The sequence below is a fragment of the Cyprinodon variegatus genome, unplaced genomic scaffold, assembly GCF_000732505.1.
Source record: "Cyprinodon variegatus isolate N-32 unplaced genomic scaffold, C_variegatus-1.0 Scaffold81, whole genome shotgun sequence".
Taxonomy (NCBI): domain Eukaryota; kingdom Metazoa; phylum Chordata; class Actinopteri; order Cyprinodontiformes; family Cyprinodontidae; genus Cyprinodon; species Cyprinodon variegatus.
In genome coordinates this window covers 179563-181769 of record NW_015150534.1, presented here as the reverse complement: position 1 = coordinate 181769, position 2207 = coordinate 179563, and the positions used below count along the sequence as shown (strand labels likewise).

General features: G+C 42.0%; 1 protein-coding gene across 2 annotated transcripts in view; it reads right to left on the bottom strand.

The window, feature by feature from the left end:
- Window positions 1-1459, bottom strand: part of plekhg5 (pleckstrin homology and RhoGEF domain containing G5) — a 152718-nt gene extending 151259 nt beyond the window's left edge. The window contains exon 1 of one of the 2 annotated variants that reach the window (XM_015373146.1): window positions 506-1459. In XM_015373146.1, the coding sequence (XP_015228632.1) occupies window positions 506-587 (82 nt within the window). In that variant the 5' untranslated portion in view covers window positions 588-1459. The remainder of the gene's footprint in view (window positions 1-505) is intronic. The other variant, XM_015373145.1, reaches the window with a different exon arrangement.
- Between the last annotated feature and the right edge of the window lie 748 nt (window positions 1460-2207).

Below are 2207 nucleotides of genomic sequence, written 5' to 3'. Positions count from 1 at the left end.
TCCATCTAACCCACCATCCATCCATCCATCCATCCATTCATCTCTCGGTCCAATTGTCCATCCAACCAACTGTCCGTCCGTCCATCCATCCATCCATCCATCCATCTCTTCATCCAAATGTCCATCCAGCATCCACTCATCCAATCCCACTTAACTATTAATCTGTTTAAGGATTCATCAATCCATCTAGTCATCCATCCATCTCACTCAAACATTAATCCATTTAAGTATTCATTAATCAATTTATCAATCCTCCATCCAGGGTTTTTAATCTAATAATGACTTCAGCCAACTCCTGACCACCTGATTTAAGGCGCAATCCGGACAGAAAACTTTGCTTTCCGAGTCAAGGTAGGACTTGGCCATGAAAGCTGCATTTAGTCTGGATAGTTTCTCTCCTCTAAGCAACATAAAGCAGGAAAGGATGCATTTTAAACGCCATCCTGTCCACAGGGTCACACTGGTTCACCAACACACACAGCAAACAAACATCCAGGCTACTCACTCAGTCTTAATCTGAGTCCCAGCCAGCTCCTCGGAGGCGATTTATGCAGAACCGAATTCATGCTCCACTTGTTCGGTACCATCAGCCCTCCTTGCAGAACCGTCTTCCTCCCAAACAGCGGATCTTTTCCTCTGTAGCCGTGGGTCCCACTCTACTGTTAGTTCAGCAGTTTTCCTGTTGGGGCCATTTTCATTTGGCTGCTGCTCCCGCAGACTGGATCGGTGCGGAGCTCCACGCCGCGCGCAGCTCAGATCACCGAGCGCCACGCAAAGAAACGCATCGCCCCGCACAGAGCGGCGGAAAGTTACCTGAAGGACGCTGGACGGTTGGACGCAGCGTTTGGCTGTTAATTACCTGTTGCAGAAAGAAAAAAAAGATCTCTGCGCTGCAGCAGGAGGGGGAACAATAAAGCTGAGCTGCTGGTCTGAGTGGGAATGATGGGATTAAAAGGAAGAAAATCTCCTCCGAGGAAGGATTTCCTCTACAGCAACTTTACATGCGACGCAGATCTGAGGCTGGAAGCGTGTTTATCTCTGCGGAGCATTGTCCGATCGACCATCCGGCTCTCTCCCATTCATTCAGACTAGTTCCTCCTAAAGACTCGCTGCACTTGGTCGCTCTAGTGGCCAAGTCCTGCTGCTGCCTGCAGATATTCCCTCCATACATGGGTTCATTCAGATCTAATGAGCTCTGAACATCCAGATATGTCAGATTTACTCTGTGGGAAATGCTTTATCTCATAAAGACATGCAAAACTTTGCAAAGGTGTTTAAATCGCTCAGAAATGTGCTGTAAAGTAAACATAAACCCTTTTGGTCTAATAAAGAAGGATAATTAGAGCAGCTTATTAACCTGCAGATTGGGAGCAGGTGATGCAGATGCTCTCTGATTGGCTGGTTGCAACTATGGAGTGAATTTTGTTCCATTATTGTTGCAAGTAAAGGCAGTACTCGGATTGAGGGGGTGTATGGAAGAGGATTAGGGCCACTGAAAGAAATGTAAAAAAATAAATTGATATTTAAACTTTTTTTCAGTATAATGTGAAAATAAAGTCTGAATTCTGAGATTAAAGTCAGAATTCTGACTTTAATCTCAAAATTCTGACCTTTTCCTGTGGGGGGATGTAAGGAAGAGGATTAGGGCCACTGGAAAAATAAAAAAAAGCTACCTGAATTTAAATTTTATTTCAGAATAATGTCAAAAAAGTCAGAATTCTGACTTTACTCTCAAAATTCTGACCTTCTACTGAGAGGGGATGTACGGAAGAGGATTAGGGCCACTGAAAAGAATAAAAAAATAAACTGATATTTAAACTTTATTTCAGTATAATGTGAGAAAAAATTCTGAAATCTCAGATTAAAGTCAGAATTCTGACTATAATCTCACAATTCTGACCTTTTCCTGTGGGGGGATGTACGGAAGAGGATTAGGGCCACTGGAAATATAAAAAAAAGCTACCTGAATTTAAATTTTATTTCAGAATAATGTCAAAAAAGTCAGAATTCTGACTTTACTCTCAAAATTCTGACCTTTTACTGAGGGGGGATGTACGGAAGAGGATTAGGGCCACTGAAAAAATAAAAAAGTTAACTGATATTTAAACTTTATTTCAGTATAATGTGAGAAAAAATTCTGAATTCTAAAATTAAAGTCAGAATTCTGACTATAATCTCAGAATCTTGACCTTTTACTGAGGGGGGAT